This window comes from Prionailurus viverrinus, chromosome B3, assembly GCF_022837055.1.
Source record: "Prionailurus viverrinus isolate Anna chromosome B3, UM_Priviv_1.0, whole genome shotgun sequence".
Classification (NCBI taxonomy): domain Eukaryota; kingdom Metazoa; phylum Chordata; class Mammalia; order Carnivora; family Felidae; genus Prionailurus; species Prionailurus viverrinus.
The window spans coordinates 70,144,987-70,158,797 of NC_062566.1; the positions used below are offsets into that span (position 1 = coordinate 70,144,987).

Sequence of the window (13,811 nt, forward strand, 5' to 3'; positions counted from 1 at the left end):
TTCCTTTTTATTTAAGATAAAAAATATATGTATATAATTATAATTATTAACCCATTGCTTTTTCTTTTCTTGTTCTGTAACATATATATGTTACTGGCATTATTATGAACATATTAGGTCAGTAAAAGAAAATTTGTACTCTGTATTTCTTTTCTGGTCATGATTATGTTTCATATCATCATTAATACTGAAAATAATCTTTTGTTACAGAAGAGATGGGCTTTGAAAATCATATACTTCAGTTGTCAAATATGTAAGGTATTTGTTGTTACTGACAGTCTCAGTCAGGAAAAATCAGTCAGGAAAAAAATCAAGGTCTAAACCGGGGTAGCAATGAAGGGAATAAAAAGGAGGTAGATACTGCATGAATAAAACATACTTTTCTATGGGGTACCTGAGTGGCTCGGTTGGTTGGGTGTCTGACTTCAGCACAGGTCATGATCTCACCATCTCATGGTTCATGGGTTTGAGCCCCGCATCGGGCTCTGTGCTGACAGAGTCTGGAGCCTGCTTCAGATTCTGTGTCTCCTTCTCTCTCTGCCTCTCCCCTGCTCACACTCTGTCTCTCAAAAATGAATAAACGTTAAAAAAATTAAAAAACAAAAACATAATTTTCTACGGTTATTGGAGCAAAGAAGAGGGAGATGTCAAGTACGAAATATATTTCCAGCTTGACAATAACTGGAAATCTTGGGGGCTTGGTTTATAAGTATAGGTACCCAATGCCTAGAACTGCCTCTGAACATAAAGGTACTTACTTCAATACATATTTTTTGTTTGAATGAATGATCTTGTACAGGCACATCTTAGCTGCCTCATATACTCTCCACCCATCTTTTTACTGTAGCTATTACTGCGGCAACTAACTGCTTGCAGGCATCACCTGACAGTATCTGCTCCCAACTACAGCACCTAGCTTTTGCCTTTTCCCTGGGGAATTCTTCACTGCAGCCTTGTGGGACACCTATCATTTCTGACACTTGTGTCAACTTGGAAGGGTGAGGGAATTAACAATTCAAGGGGCAACTTTTGACCACTGGGGTAAGAGTCAGTGGGTAAATATTCCTCTCTTTGTCTCTTGACTCGTATTCTATGTGGCTCCACAGAAAGTCCCAGTGGGATAATGTTCCAGTTGCTCAGGGCAGTGACCAGCTTAGTACCACATCCTTGGACCTGCTTTCCCTCATTCCCACTTTCCCTCTTCCCATTCCTCACCTGCCTTGTCCCTTGTGATTGCTTTCCACAATAAACTACCTGCATGTCATTCTTGTCTCAGCCTCAGCTTTTGGGGGGAGTTCAGCCTAACACGGATTCCTATGTAAAATATGGCATGGGCCATATTAGCACTGGTAAAGGACCCACAGACCTAGCTGTGTCACTAACCTCACATGAAGAGATGGGCACTTTTGTCACCATTTGCAGATGCACATGTACCGACAGGAAAAGATCTCCAAGCCATTTGTTAAAATGAGGGGGAAAAAAAAGAACAAGTCATGAAAAATGCTTGCAGCATGGTCTCATGTTCCTGAAAAGAGCAGGTGTGTGTACATGTTAGGAAATGTACACAAAACGGTGGACTGTCACGGTTTACTATATAGTTTTCTACGGCTTGAGTCATTTACAAGGAGAATGTATCTGTGATTAAAAAAATAATAACGTCCACCTCCAAGGCCGTTCAATCAAGGTTGTGAAAGTGCAGAGCACTAGGCAAAGCGTTCCACTAACACAAGGTGAAAGAGAGCCGAACGGCGCTCAGGTTTTCCCGCTAGGGGGCAGCGGAGCGAGGACAAAGGTTAGGCGCGCGAGAAATCTGGGACTGCCGGAGCGAGGGAGGCTGGGTCTTTATGGGCGCCGGGGAGCAGAAGTGTACAGCAACCTAAACGTACAAATACTCGCTCTTCCCCAGGCGGGACGTTGCAGAAGTCATAAATTCCATCCCTCTGCTGTAGCCCAGGCAGATCGGAGGGTTTTCAGAATCTAGGGGATGCCCCGCTCCACTCCCCCCAGAGAAGCTTGGCACTCTGAACAGTCTTCAGGCTCGCTCGTACTACTTCTGCTCTCAACAACTCTCCCCTCTGTTCCCCGCCCTGCCCCCCCCCCCCCCGACACCCGCAGAGGGGAAATTGAGTCACTGGAAGGCGAGGCCAGAGTCGCGGGGGGAATGTGCGCCGACGCCAGCCTCGAGGGCCTTCCAGATGCTTGGAGGAGGGGAAGAGTTCTCCAGGAAAATATACAAAGGGGGGTGAGAGGGGGAGGTGGCTGGCTGGGCAGGAGCTGAGCCAGACACATGGAGAAACGCTGCCCAGGATCAAAGGAAATATGACATTTGAAAAGAATGTGCGCGTCTGCGTGTGTAGCAGAGGGGTGGGGGGCGCGGGGGCGACGTGGGGAAGCAGGGGCTGGGTTGGGGTCTCTTCCCCTGCCCTTCTAGCCTCCGCTTCCCTCCTCTCTCTGCAGCCCCCTCGGGTGGAAGCTGGTCGCGCGAGTCTCAGGGTGTTCCTCGCTCTCCCTCCCTGTAGGTCTCTCCTTCATTTCCGAGATGAAGCTGGAAGGGAAATGTAATTTGAGGAGACCAACCAAAGGGGGAGAAAAAAAAAAAAAAAAAAAGAAAAAGAAAAAGAAAAATCAAACCAGGCCGCCTCCCTGCTCGGCCTCGGAACATTCTTCTCTCCCCGCCGGCCCAGCCTCTTATCCCCGCCCCTCCAGCGTCGCGGTCCTGGGCTCGGAGCCGAAGCAGCTCCGCACGTCACTGGGGTCCCCGGGGGCTGGAGGGGGGGGTCCCCAGGGCGGGCCAGCGGGAGGATGGGAGGGAAGGGAGGGGAGCCGCCTGCGCCGCTGCGGAGCTCCGGCCCGCCGGGCCAGCCCTCCCCTCTTCCCCAGCCCCGCAGAGCCTGTTTCTCATTAGAGTAACGGGCGCGGTCCCCGCCCGGCTCCCGAGTGTTTGTAAACGTCTGACCCGAGGGGCGTTGCTTAACCCTTTAGGTGCGGGCCTGGGGCGCCGCTGAGGGCGCAGCCCTGAGCTGGAGGGATTTAGATGAAAAATCGCTGCGGCCTGTTAGAGAACTTTGAAGTACACATTCTTGCTTGGGGGTCGGGGGCGGGGATGGCACCCCGGCCGCCTTCTGAATCAAGAATCTCTGATCTAACTCCCACTCACCCAACCAGGCCCCACCATACCTGCCCTTCCTTGAAACTCCTGTCCGAGTCTTCCTTCCTCCCCCCCGCCCAGGTGACAGGTGTCCAACCCCGGGGCCCACAAGGTCGCCCGGCTCTGGGCTCCTAGAAAATCTGGCCAGGATTTTCAGGCGAGCCGGAGCGGGATGCCATCGGATCCGAGATTCATTCCAGACTGCATTTCTAGGGAGGAGGGAGCCGACTTCCCGCGGAGGCTAATTAATGGCCCCTCTGGGTGGCTGGGACAAGGGCAGCGGTAAAGTCCGGCCTGGATCACCGCCCGTCAGAGGCTGTGGACCTTTGAACAGTTCCCCAAGACGGCTAAAAGTTCTTCACCTTTGAGGGTTGGGCAGAGACGGTAGCTTGGAAGGGCTAATTCTGCAGGGCAAAGGCTTCCAGGCAGGGCGGCCTCAGACGATGGAAGACCTTTTCCTTTTTAGAGCAGGCTGTAGCCGCTCTGCACCCCAGAGCCCGCTGGGCCCAAAGGCTTGGAGGCGAAGGAGAGAGGAGGTGTCCTTGCTTGAGAGTTGCTGGCTGCACAACTCTTCAGAACTTAAGAAAGGGTCTGCCTGGGCTCTCTACACGGTGGACCCAGGATATGGCCCCTTTAAGGCTCTCGGACCCGGAGCCCCAACTTAGACTAACAAGAGGGTGGTGGTGGTGGTGGAAATGCTCCCGGAGGGATATGATTGTCTCCAATGCGGGCCTATAGGCTTCAGTGAGGTCGCACCAAGCCTGAGGGACCGTTTTCCAATTAAGTTTTGTTCCTTTTTTTTTTTTTTTTTTTTTTGAGGGGGAGGGACTGGAGAGAGGACAGAGGGAGGGAGGGTGGGGGAGGACGAGGGGCGCGTGGTTTTCTCATCTCATCCCTGGAGGAGGGGCTGGAGCATCCCGGGCAGCCAATCAGGGACAGGCTGGGGGGGCGCTTTGAAGAAGTTTGGGGGAAAAAAGTTTGGAAAAGTTTCTATAATAACGAGGGGGCGTCCGGAGGGAGGAGGCAGCGGCGGAGGAGGGGGCGTCACGGAGAAGGGGAGGGAGGGAGCCACGGGTGAAGATACGGCAGCCTCCTGAGCTCCCCCCCTCCCACCCAGACCGGGACCTGGGGGCTCTGGCCGGCTCCATGGGGGCAGCGAGCTGCGAGGATGAGGAGCTGGAATTTAAGCTGGTGTTCGGGGAGGAAAAGGAGACCCCCCCGCTGGGCGCGGGGGGGTCGGGGGAAGGTTAGTGCGGGGCTGGGAAGTGGTCTTGGGGTCAAGAAAGGAAGGGCCCGGAGATCCCGAGACTGGGGATTTTAGGGCAGCGAGCCTGGGGTGGAGGATGAGGGGCTCAGAGGTGGGGGGAAGTCGCAGAGGCTGAGGGGTCTGCGGAGGTGAGGCTGGGGGCCGGGCACCACTTTCTCCTTTTTAGGTCGTGACTGGGGTGGGGGTGGGGGTGCCGTTGGCCGCGCGCCGCCTCTCGGCTGGGCCGTCTTGTCACCGGGCTGGGGGGCGGGCGGGAACAGCGGCCCCGGGAGCCCCGGGCGCTGCCAGGGGAAGGGGAAGGGGGCCCCGGAGCGTGTCCCTCGCGGTCCCGGCCCTGGGCCGGCGGACCCGACGCCCGGGGCTGGGGGAGCTCTCCGGGCCCGCCAGGGCGCCCCTCCCCTCCCCCTCCCCCGCCGGCCGCAATGAGAGGCAGATGGCGGGGACTGAGCCGGGGGCGGCGGCCGCCGCTCTCACGGAATTCGCGCTGCCCGCGGCCCCCTCCCCCGGGCCGGGCCCGGCACGCAGCATCCCCTCGGCTGTACCCCCGCCCCCAGATGGGGGGAGCGAGGGAGGAGCCACCTCCCCTCGTTGCCACAGCCCTGGAGCCCCCCTCCCTTGGCCACTGTTGCGATGGCAACTGGGGCTCCTGCCAGCACCGTTTGGGGGTTTGGGAGCCGCTAATTGGGTTCATGTGTGAGTCGCCCCCAGCCCAGCCCTGCGCTTCCCTAAACACGCCTCCAGGCCCAAATCCAGCTCCTCTCCAGTCGCCTTCCTCACCTTAAGACCCGCCCCGTCTGGTACCCCTGGTTCCAGGGCCAGGGGCTCAGGTTATCCCAGTGGGAAAAGGCCTGGGACGTCTGGATCTGTGCACTCCACCTTCTGAGGTCCAACTTTGCCTTTGTCTTCGTGGCTCTGAAGGGCATCTCAGGACCCAGCCCCCTTATACTGAGGAGGGGGTGGCATACGGGGCGTGGAGGGCTGGCCACTCGAGGAACCCAGACATCTCACCTGCTTCTCTTTGTCCCCATCTCCTGTGGCATCCCTCTCTCTGTTCCCCTCCCTTCCCATTTCGACAGAACTGGACTCAGAGGACGCCCCGCCATGCTGCCGTCTGGCCCTGGGGGAGCCCCCTCCCTATGGCGCTGCCCCTATTGGCATTCCTCGACCTCCACCCCCTCGGCCTGGCATGCATTCGCCACCACCCCGCCCGGCCCCCTCACCTGGCACTTGGGAGAGCCAGCCCGCCCGGTCAGTGAGGCTGGGGGGGTCGGGAGGGGCTTCCGGGGGGGTTGGGGGAGGCCGTGTTCTTGAGTGCCCTAGCATCCGCATCACCTCCATCTCTCCCACGCCCGACCCGCCGGCCACGCTGGAGGACAACCCTGATGCCTGGGGGGACGGCTCCCCCAGGGATTACCCGCCACCAGAAGGCTTTGGGGGCTACCGAGAGACCGGGGGCCAGGGCGGGGGCCCCTTCTTCAGCCCCAGCCCTGGCAGTAGCAGCCTGTCCTCGTGGAGCTTCTTCTCCGACGCTTCAGACGAGGCAGCCCTGTATGCGGCCTGCGACGAGGTGGAGTCTGAGCTAAATGAGGCGGCCTCCCGCTTTGGCCTGGGCTCCCCCCTGCCCTCGCCTAGAGCCTCCCCTAGGCCGTGGACCCCCGACGATCCCTGGAACCTGTATGGTCCGAGCCCCGGAGGTCGGGGGCCAGAGGATAGCTGGCTACTCCTCAGCGCTCCTGGGCCCACCCCAGCCTCCCCGCGGCCGGCCTCTCCCTGTGGCAAGCGGCGCTATTCCAGCTCTGGGACCCCGTCTTCGGCCTCCCCAGCTCTGTCCCGCCGCGGCAGCCTGGGGGAGGAGGGGCCCGAGCCACCTCCACCACCCCCATTGCCTCTGGCCCGTGACCCTGGCTCCCCTGGCCCTTTTGACTACGTGGGAGCCCCACCGGCGGAGAGCATCCCGCAGAAGACCCGGCGGACCTCCAGCGAGCAGGCAGTGGCTCTGCCTCGGCCTGAGGAGCCTGCCCCGTGCAATGGAAAGCTGCAGTCAGGAGCAGAGGAGGCTGTGGCTCCTCCCGGGGGACCTCGGAAGGAGGTGGCGGGCATGGACTACCTGGCAGTGCCCTCCCCACTGGCTTGGTCCAAGGCCCGGATTGGGGGACACAGCCCCATCTTCAGGTGAGGATTGTGCCTAGCACCACCTGTGTCTCCAGCCATCTCACTTAGAGCAGGAGGGTGACGGGATGGGTTTGAAGAAAGGTCCTAGTTCTGTGTCCTTGGCATTTCAGAAGAGAATCTGCAACCAGCTTGGCTGCTGCCATCTACCCAGTTTTGGAGAGCATTAAAAAACAAAACAAAACAAAACAAAACAAAACAAAACAAAAACCCCACCCCCTCCAGACAGATAATTTACAAAAGGACAATCACTCCCTGGGGACCAATAAGGAAAAACCTCTCCCCCACTCCCACCAAGAGGACCACTTAGGTAAAGAAGGAGCATCTCTAGGGTGTTCCCCACCCTTAGCTCTATGCTGGACTGGCTGGGCATGGAACCTGGCTGGATTTCTGCCCTACACCTGGTAGCAGGGAGTCTCCCTTCTCTTAATTTCTAGGGCCCTGACTTACTGATTAAAAGTGTAGCTGCTAATTTGAATAAAATAGCTTGCAAGTCAAGGAATTCATACTGAAACAAGCAGTTCTTGAAGTTCGTCCACCCCTTTCACTCAAGAACCCTGCACATTTCAATAATCCTAAATCTTGGGATGTCAGATTGAGTTGGCTCTACGCAGAAAAGTTTCCTGGGGAAAGAAACCTTTACACCTGCTCTCATGGGTTCCTGCAGGGCAGGGTTTCACTTCCGCAGCATGGTTGATATTTTGAGCAGGATGATGGTTGTATGGGGCTGTGGTGGGTGCTGTAGGATAGTTTAGCAACATCCCTGGCCTCTACTTTCTGGATGGTACCCTCTCCCCTAGTTTCGACTACTCAGAGTGTCTCCAGACGATGCCAGCCACCACCTGGGGGGGGGGGGGTATCTTTGAGTTCAGGACAGGAAAGTTGCCCATCTGTAACCCCCAGCTTTCTGGAACTGACCTGTCCAGCCCCAACTAGTGGAGAGGGTGCTGGCTTGGAAACAATCCTGGCTTCTGTCAGTCACTGGCTTGCTTGGCTTGCTGGATTCTACTCCCTGGGCCTCAGTTTCTTTATCTGAAAAACAAAGGGGTAACCTCTGAGGACTTTTCTGGCCTGAAGAATTTCTTTACTTGACTCTTCCCATCCAGGTCTGGGGATTAGGATTAGGTCTAGGTTCACCTCTGCCTCCCCATGAAGGAACCCTCGCCACCCCAAACCCTGTGCTCAGAACTGGAAAGAAAGGAGTCTCAGGCCTTGTGTCATCTTCCACACCCTCATCTCAAGGGGCTCTGAGAGGGCTGTCTCCTATCTCCCCTTGCTTTCGGGCTGGTGGACTGTTTTATTTCTGCTGTGACTTCCTTTCTCCCACACTCACACCCCCTCCTCCCTCACATCCCAGGGAGCTGGGCCCAGAGCTGCTCCGACTGAGGTCTGAGACTGCATATGATCAGTGCTTTTCTCTCCTACCCAGGACCTCTGCCTTACCCCCGCTGGACTGGCCTCTGCCCAGCCAGTATGAGCAGCTGGAGCTGAGGATTGAGGTGCAGCCTAGAGCCCACCACCGGGCCCATTACGAGACCGAGGGCAGCCGAGGGGCTGTCAAAGCTGCCCCTGGTGGTCACCCTGTAGTCAAGGTAAGGGGCAGAGGGCAGTCCTGATAGCCTTTCTCTTCTCCAGTCCCAGATCCCTGCAGATGGGCTCCAGCTGTGCAGACCCATGGCACTGCCCTTTCCCACACTCCCTCTCAGCAATGACCCTGCAGGCAGCCTGGGGGAGGGGCTGGAGTTAAGGGAGGAAGGGTGCACTTCCAGGACCCGGATATACTCTCTCCTTCTCTGTCCCTCCACCCCGGCTCCACTCTTCCCATGGGACACCCGCCTCATGTCTACTCTGGAAAATGGTAGCCTGCCAGATATGGGGGAGGGGTTAGGCTGAGGCCAAAGTTCACTGGGAGTTAGGTTGTCTGTTGAGTTGGGCCAGTCTCTCTTGGAAGATTTCCCCCTTTGCCCAGCTCAGTTTGGGCCTTATTCCAAGAGTAACACTGTAAACTCCAGGCCACGTTTTCTCCACAGCTGGTGCCCAATTCCCCCTGGGAATCCCTTTCAGGATATCCTTTATCTTTCACCATCCTCATCCCCTGGCGGACTGAAAGCCCAGGGATGGATGAAGGATGAGACAGTGGGGGTTTCAGTTGGGTGGCCTCTCTCTTTCCGTCTGCCAGCTCCTAGGCTACAGTGAGAAGCCACTGACCCTACAGATGTTCATTGGCACTGCAGATGAAAGGAACCTGCGGCCTCATGCCTTCTATCAGGTGCACCGTATCACAGGCAAGATGGTGGCCACAGCTAGCTATGAAGCTGTAGTCAGTGGTACCAAAGTGTTGGAGATGACCCTGCTTCCTGAGAACAACATGGCAGCCAAGTAGGTCCCCACTTCACTTCCCCTCAGTCTTCAGGCTTTAGGACCAGCCTTTTCCATGAGGTCTAAGCTAGGCCCACTCTTCCTCTTCCCAGAAGAGCTAGCTGGACATCACTTCTAGGAACAGGTTCCAGGCCTTCTCATGATCTAGAAGAGGACTTGGGGCCTAGGGAGCACCTTGGAGAGACCACCTGTGATTAGAAAATACCCCCCCTAGGTTCCCAGAGAAAGTCATTCAGGGCTTTGGATGAAGCGTGGGGGCTTCCTCCTTACAGGGGCCTCGCCATTTGGCTTCAGCTGGGTGGGGGCTTGCCTTCCATTCTCTGCTTTCAGCATTGACTGTGCTGGAATCCTGAAGCTCCGGAACTCAGACATTGAGCTGCGGAAGGGGGAGACAGACATTGGGCGCAAGAACACACGTGTGCGGCTCGTCTTCCGGGTGCACGTGCCCCAGGGCAGCGGGAAGGTCGTCTCAGTGCAGACAGCATCAGTGCCCATTGAGTGCTGTGAGCAAAGAGGCCCTGTGCCATCTCTATGTCTCTTGCCACTCCCTGTTTGCGTGTATGTCTGGCTTCCCATCTCTTCTGCATAGTGTCTTGTGTCCTGTCCTAGGTAGCGCTATAAAGGACTCAGCGCTTATTTCTATTATGGAGGGGTTGGGGGCAGTGTTCTAATTTGTCCCTGCCACAGACTCTGTCTCTGGGCTGGACTGTCTCTGGCCTGTCCTCCATCTGTCTCTGGGTGGCCCTGTGTACTTGTTTGGGTAGCTCCGCCCTTAGGTGACGCTGTTCATCTCTGTCTCTGCCCAAGCTCCTCACCTGGTGTGTGTGACCCCAGGGATACTGTTGATTTACTTGTATGTCTGCTACCGAGGAGGACTCCTCCAGGGTCCTGTGGCAGTTATTCCAAGAAGGGTGGGGTCCTCTTGGACTCAGCCCAGCCAGCCTCCTTCCTGCACTGCTCTGCAGCCCAGCGCTCGGCCCAGGAGCTGCCCCAGGTAGAGGCCTACAGCCCCAGTGCCTGTTCTGTGAGAGGAGGAGAGGAACTAGTGCTCACTGGCTCCAACTTCCTGCCAGACTCCAAGGTGGTGTTCATCGAGAGGGGCCCTGGTGAGCACTCATGGGGGCGGGGGGCAGGCAGGAGGAGTTTGGAACGGGCAAGTGAGAGATCTCTGGCACTGTCATTAAACTAGCAAGTTGAACCTCAGTTTCCTTATCTGTGAAAGGGAACAGATGGACTGCCCTTCCTATTGTCCTGTCTGCTTCCCATGGGGAGATGGGTGTGACAGCAATCTGAAATGCTCAAGATGATGAACAAATGTGAGAAATCACATTCATTTTATCAAAGAGGAGTCAGCTTTGACACAGTTTACTCCCATGTAGATAGTCCATAGAGGAGAGAGGAAGAGGGGACTTATATCCTCCCAGACCATAAGCACCTCCTGAGTTATGGACCTGGTAGCACAACTGTGATTACAAAGCTTGTGAGGGGCCTCGGGTCAGTTGCGGGGCTGGAGAAGGGGACATTTAGGGGTCCAAGTAAACCCGCCAACCTGAGCCCTTTGCCCTCCCCCCACCCCTGCCCACCAAGAACCCCAGCACCTACACTCAAATGGAGCACCCTGGGACCATGTCAGAGAAGGTTCAGAGATTCTGGATCTTGAGATCAGGGTCTCATTGCCTTCCTTCAAGCTAGGACCTTTCTTACTCTTGAACTTCCTCCCAGCACTGTCATGGCAGGGGATGTTTGGAACTGAATGGGAGGGTTCCAGAGTCACCTCTGTCATGAACTCTCTCTGGTTCCCCGGGCTGTTCCTGCCACTTCTCTTGTTTCAGTTTGCTGCCTCTTCCATCCAATTGAGTAAACACGCAATGGGCTCCCCTGTGAGCCAGGCCTTGTAGGGGCCTTCTGAGTGTGGCCCTGACTCTAGCAGGAGGGGACGTGGCAGGGGCCTGGGCAAGGGGCACGGGCCCTGGAATTGGGCTGGAGCTCTCTGTTCCTTCTGCACAGATGGAAAGCTGCAGTGGGAGGAGGAGGCCACAGTGAACCGGTTGCAGAGCAATGAGGTAGGGCACCCACCCTGGGCGGGTGGTGGGAGAAGTCAGGAAATTCACAGCTATGTCCCTTGCCCATGGGAATGGACTCCAGAAGCTACCTCTTCTTTTCTGGAGGAGGCAGTCTGGTCACTCTGGGAGTAGGTTCATCTCTAGGAAATGAAGTTTGCTGTCTAGCAAATGGAAAAAGCCAGGAGGTGGAGTTTGGGTCCTTGAAAGGGCTATGCCGAGCCAGATCCCTGAGGGCTCCCTGCCTCATCCTGTGTTCTTCCCCAGGTGACGCTGACCCTGACTGTCCCTGAGTACAGCAACAAGCGGGTGTCCCGGCCAGTCCAGGTCTACTTTTATGTCTCCAATGGGCGGAGGAAGCGCAGTCCTACCCAGAGTTTCAAGTTCCTGCCTGGTACGTTCTGGGACAGCCCACGGTGGGGGTGTGGGGATACGGGGAGCTGAGGCAGGGGCAGAGGGATGCGGTGCCCCATCGTGAGGATCCAAGGGACGGATGGAGCCTGGGGACAGAGAAGTGGGCAGAGGCTGTGGAGTGGGGAGACTGCCAGCCCTCTCACCAGTGTGTCCTGCTTTCTTATCTACCCAGTGATCTTCAAGGAGGAGCCTTTACCGGACTCCTCTCTCCGCGGCTTCCCTTCAGCACCTGGCCCCCCCTTTGGCACTGACATGGACTTCTCACCTCCCAGGCCCCCATACCCCTCCTATCCCCACGAAGACCCTGCTTACGAAGCTCCTTACCTGTCAGAAGGCTTCAGCTATGGCACACCCCCTCTGTACCCCCAGACGGGGCCCCCACCATCCTACAGACCTGGCCTACGGATGTTCCCTGAGACTGGGGGTACCGCAGGTTGTGCCCGCCCGCCTCCAGTCTCCTTCCTTCCCCGGCCCTTCCCTAGTGACCCCTATGGGGGACGGGGCTCCCCATTTCCCTTGGGGCTGCCGTTCCCTCCTCCAGCCCCCTTTCGACCTCCACTGCCGTCATCCCCACCGCTCGAAGGCCCCTTCCCTCCCCAGAGTGGTGTTCATCCCCCACCTGCTGAGGGATACAATGAGGTAGGGCCGAGCTATGGCCCTGGGGAGGGGGCTCCGGAGCAGGAGAAATCCAGGGGTGGCTACGGCAGCGGCTTCCGAGACAGTGTCCCTATCCAGGGTATCACGCTGGAGGAAGGTGGGTGTGGGGCTGGGGGTTGTGAGTGTGAGTGTGTGCAAGAGATTGCTCTGCATGTTTTCTGAGGGCTGGAGTTTGGCTTCCCAGAGATGGGGCATCCTCGGGCCCTCAGGGCCAATTGGAGGGTCTCAGGAGGCAAGTGTTTGGTGCATGTGGCCACCTAAATCTGGTTAAACTCAGTTCTGAAGGGTGCAGAGAGTTCCTGCCCCAGCCCTTCTCCTGCCTCTGCCCTCTGTCCCAGATCACAGAATTTCCGGGCTAGAAGTACTTTGAAGACCATTCAGCCTAGCTCCCTCAATTGTCAGAGTCACGCACTGAATTTCAGAGCGGGGCAGGGGCTTGCTGAGGTCCCGGTCAGGCACATTTTCCCTTGCCTCAGCGTCCCCCCACACATGGTGACTGTGGTCAGGTTTGGTGATGAGGAGCCTTCGTATTTTGCATCTCCTTCCTCCCACTGGCTACACCCACCTCTGGCCCCGATGACAGTGACTGGCCAAACACCGCAGGCCGAGCCAGCAGGAAAGGGCTAAGATGGGGGCCTGGGAGCCCACATGGATGGAATTGAGTGAGATTTGATTGGGGACAGGTATCAAGACACATTGGGGAAACTGAGGCCCTGTGGAAGAGAAGCCAGTGGAGGAGGAGCCTAGAAGCATCCTAGACTGAGGCCTGCCTGGAATGGATTGGGAATTTCTGGAAAAGGTGGGGACCAGTCCCTAGCCCAATCTTTCAACTGCACCTCCTTTACAGTGAGTGAGATCATTGGCCGAGACCTGAGTGGCTTCCCTGCACCTCCTGGAGAAGAGCCTCCTGCCTGAAGCATCACCTGGCAACCCCAGCCCCCCTGCCCAAGCCCTGCCCACTTTCCCTTCATCCTGGGGTGGCGGTTCCAGAAGCCTGGGGCCAATCTGGATCCTCTTTCTCCAGCTTTTGCCTCCTCTCCCCTGCCCTTAGCTGAGGTGTGGCCCCTGGGCCTGGTGCTGCCTTGGAGGGGCTAAGATGGGAGTGGGGACCAAGGCTGGGTGTGAGGAAAGACTGGAGTGAAGGCTGTGTCTAGTTGTGTACAGGCCACGGTGCTGGGAGGCTGGGGACAGCTTGATGGATAATAAACTGCTCACTGACTAGTGCTTCAGGCTCCAGAAGTCTTTGGACAGACAGATGGGGCAGCTTACTCTAGCCCTGTATCCCAAAGAGTTTCTCAGTGGAGGGGTGCTGGGGAGGGTTTGAAGGGACTCCAGAGGCTCCCCAGCTGGAGTGAGGTTGGGGGCTTGAGTAGGCCTCTCCTCCCTGGCGATTCAGATTCCTTTAGGAGCTTTGGGATGGGGCCTAGGAATCTGTGTATTTTCAAGTTTCTTTCTCTTACCGCCACTCAGATGATTCGGATTCATAGCCAAGGTCACGAAAACCAGTCTGATCCCTTTTCCTCATTTATAAAGGAGAAATCCCAGGCTCAGAGAGGGAAAAGGACTTGTCCAAGGTCACACAGCTAATCAACTAACAGGTTGAATGCCAGCCACACTCCTGGCCTCCTGACCAGCCCACTCTCCCCAACCCACCCTCAGATACCTTTGGGCTCGGGCCTGAGGCTTATCTCCCTCGGGTATGGTTAGGGGTGAGGGA

General features: G+C 56.9%; 1 protein-coding gene across 2 annotated transcripts; it reads left to right on the top strand.

Moving 5' to 3' along the window:
* The first annotated feature begins 4,165 nt into the window (after positions 1 to 4,165).
* On the top strand, positions 4,166 to 13,318 carry NFATC4 (nuclear factor of activated T cells 4). 2 transcript variants are annotated; one of them, XM_047864051.1, is made up of 10 exons: positions 4,166 to 4,394; positions 5,492 to 6,587; positions 8,014 to 8,176; positions 8,764 to 8,963; positions 9,294 to 9,466; positions 9,929 to 10,069; positions 10,971 to 11,026; positions 11,291 to 11,417; positions 11,610 to 12,191; positions 12,942 to 13,318. In XM_047864051.1, exons 1-10 carry the CDS (start codon positions 4,295 to 4,297, stop codon positions 13,007 to 13,009), a joined length of 2,706 nt encoding a protein of 901 aa, XP_047720007.1. In that variant the 5' UTR covers positions 4,166 to 4,294; the 3' UTR covers positions 13,010 to 13,318. The 2 variants fall into 2 exon arrangements, with proteins under 2 accessions (XP_047720007.1, XP_047720006.1); XM_047864050.1 differs by lacking the exon at positions 4,166 to 4,394 and adding an exon at positions 4,684 to 5,108.
* Positions 13,319 to 13,811: the final 493 nt, after the last annotated feature.

Coding starts and splice junctions, on each gene's coding strand:
- NFATC4 (XM_047864051.1), top strand. CDS start 4,295: ATGGGGGCAGCGAGCTGCGAGGATGAGGAGCTGGAATTTAAGCTGGTG. Junction 4,395..5,491: donor CGCGGGGGGGTCGGGGGAAG/GTTAGTGCGGGG, acceptor CCATTTCGACAG/AACTGGACTCAGAGGACGCC. Junction 8,964..9,293: donor GAGAACAACATGGCAGCCAA/GTAGGTCCCCAC, acceptor CTCTGCTTTCAG/CATTGACTGTGCTGGAATCC.